The sequence below is a fragment of the Buceros rhinoceros genome, unplaced genomic scaffold (genome assembly GCF_000710305.1).
Source record: "Buceros rhinoceros silvestris isolate BGI_N320 unplaced genomic scaffold, ASM71030v1 scaffold6663, whole genome shotgun sequence".
Lineage (NCBI taxonomy): Eukaryota > Metazoa > Chordata > Aves > Bucerotiformes > Bucerotidae > Buceros > Buceros rhinoceros.
This window is the reverse complement of record NW_010404187.1, coordinates 47,347-49,873: the sequence shown is the minus strand read 5'-3', so window position 1 is coordinate 49,873 and position 2,527 is coordinate 47,347. Positions and strand designations below refer to the sequence as shown.

General features: G+C 46.9%; 1 protein-coding gene across 1 annotated transcript in view; it reads right to left on the bottom strand.

The window, feature by feature from the left end:
* LOC104490924 (transmembrane protein 182-like) overlaps positions 1-2,224 on the bottom strand; it is a 14,931-nt gene extending 12,707 nt beyond the window's left edge. The window contains exon 1 of the mRNA XM_010133278.1: positions 2,072-2,224. Coding sequence (XP_010131580.1) covers positions 2,072-2,224 — 153 coding nt within the window. The remainder of the gene's footprint in view (positions 1-2,071) is intronic.
* Between the last annotated feature and the right edge of the window lie 303 nt (positions 2,225-2,527).

Below are 2,527 nucleotides of genomic sequence, written 5' to 3'. Positions count from 1 at the left end.
GATGTCCTTGTTCAGATGTCCATGGATCTGCAGGATCCATGTAAGATCTGGTTCAACCCCATGAGACAGCCCAACTCTAACACCAGCCCAAAGATTTATTTCTTTCTTGCCCTCTGCTGAGCCCAGCAGAAGTTAGGCTAGACTTACGTGAGGCACAAATTACTCTGCCCACACCAGTCGACTCACAGACCACAATAGGGATGCTGACAATTTTTCCTTTGTTGTGAGTCTACTTCAACCCCCAGACCAGAGCCACGAGCACAAGGTTTAGACCTTTCCAGAAGGCAGGATACTGCAAAGTTGAGTCAATCCAAAAAAACATTTTTTACCAAAAGAACTTATTAAATCTCCATCCAAAATCAGTTTTATCTTTATCACCTACAGTTCACTAAAGGAGACAGGACTGCTACAAAATCATGTGTTGAGGAGGACACAGAAACTCCATTTGGGATTGGACCCCGTGAACTAGAGAACGGAGACGGGACTCAACAGAGAGGTGCTAGAAGATACTGCCCTCACATCAAGGGCTTTATGCATCAAGTCATGACCACTTCCAGAGCTCTGACCTGTGTCTCCTTTTGCTTGCAGGATAAAACGCTAGCTATGACAGCGGTAACACACAGCCCTCAACCTTCATCAGCTGGTGGCTGCTGACTTAGTGCATCCACAGCACATTTGATCGCTGTTTGGCAGCTACTGGAGACCATCCTTATCTGTAAGGGACAGCATTTGCCAGCTGCAGAAAGGGCAGAGGCGGTAAAAACACAGCCTGTTGTACACAACTGAAACAGAAATAATAGAAACAGCATCTGAAATAGAAATAAAACACTCAGAGGAAAGAGTAAGAGCAGCTCCTCTCCTGCCCGCAGCTTTTGAAGTCGCTCTGCCTTAGCGATAGGCACGCTAACGCTCGGCCAAGAGCATAGCTTAAATGTTTGAGATGCTTATTCACGTTGTGCAGGGCGATGTCTCTAGTCCCTCTGCTTCAAAAGACAACAGCCTGAACAAAAATCTGAAACAATTAGTGCTGCCTTTTCCCAAGAGCACAGAAATCGAGCAGCACTGCTCTGTCCGTGATGCTCTGCCGTCTCCGGGGCTTTACAGTAACGACAGGATCTCCTACCAGGCAATTCTTCTATATTTTTTTTTTCCAATGCAGAAAGTTATTTGGAAACAAGACTCAAGCAAACGGTGTCCTACATTTGATTATGAGATTCTGAAATGAAAGAAAAATCTTTCTTGCTGGCATCACGGTGCTTACCCAGCATCACTCACCAGGCCAGAAAAAAAAAAATCAAAACTAATTGGGTTGAACTTTGAAATAACAAAAAGTCTGCACTCCAAGGGTCTTCCTGTCATCTTGTAACTGAAACAACACATTGACCAGCACATTGGAAGAGGGGGGTGGCTCAAGGAACTTGTCTGGTTGTGATTTCATTGACGAGTGAGTGCCGCCTCAGTCCACCTTCCAAAGGGAGCCATAAGCACGAGGCACCAGCACTGCACCGCCAACCCGTCCTGCCAAACCCACACCTCCTGCTGACCGAAATCCTACGATTAAAACACACCGGCCTCTTCCTGGGAGATGGGCAGGAGCTCCTGCCTGCCCTGACCTGCGCCTGGTGTGGTGTTTTCTGTCTGTGCTGTAGCCCCGTCGCTCCGACGGAAAGGATGGCCAAGTCTCACCCTTCAAAATACCAACTCTCTTCAGATGAAGAAACTACAGAGGAGAAATCTCATAGTAGCGAATAGCAGGAGATATCTTTTGTCTTTGAAGGTAAAGGCTGTCCCCAAGTAAAGCTCTTTCATTTTTGCCTTTCATTCCCCAGTCTTCCTATCTGCCTGATTACAGAGCTGCTGTCTTAATGTTTTCTAGACACACTTTACTCCAGTCAACATGCTGGATACTACGGAAATGCTGGTTTGGATTTTAAAGGTAGCTTGGGCTGACATTTTCCATTACCAGGTCACTTTCAATGAGCGCAAATATCACCACAGATTTAAAACTTTAAAAATTTGAGTTATTTAAATAAGTTGATTTTTCTGAAATAAGGCAAGTTTCAGAGGTTACCTCCCCAGTCTGCAGAGTGCTGTTCTTGCTCTCGAAGACGCCGCACGTCTCCGTAGCTAGAAGCCAGTAATCGGTGCCAAAAGCAATGAGGAAGAGCAAGACGCCGGTGCCGCCGAGGATCCCGGCTGTCAGGGCAGCGACTCCAGCCTTCATGGGGCAGCAGGTAGGCAGCAGAATTGGAAAGCAGAAAAGAGGAAAAACACTGAAGTTTCCAGGGTCACTGGAAGAGGGGGATGAGAGAAGTGCTATTTTTGGACAGAGATAACAATCTTCTGGTGTGGGTTTCAGTGGGTGGTGGGAACAGGACTAATAAAAGCAGATGACCTGGCGTAACCAAGCAGCTGTGGCATTAAGGAGCATGACAAATAGCTTTTGAGACAGAGCAGGAAGGCTTCCAAATAAACACATGGCTGCTCCTTTCAGAAGGGCGCTGCAGAGTGCCCTGAGCCTCGGGCA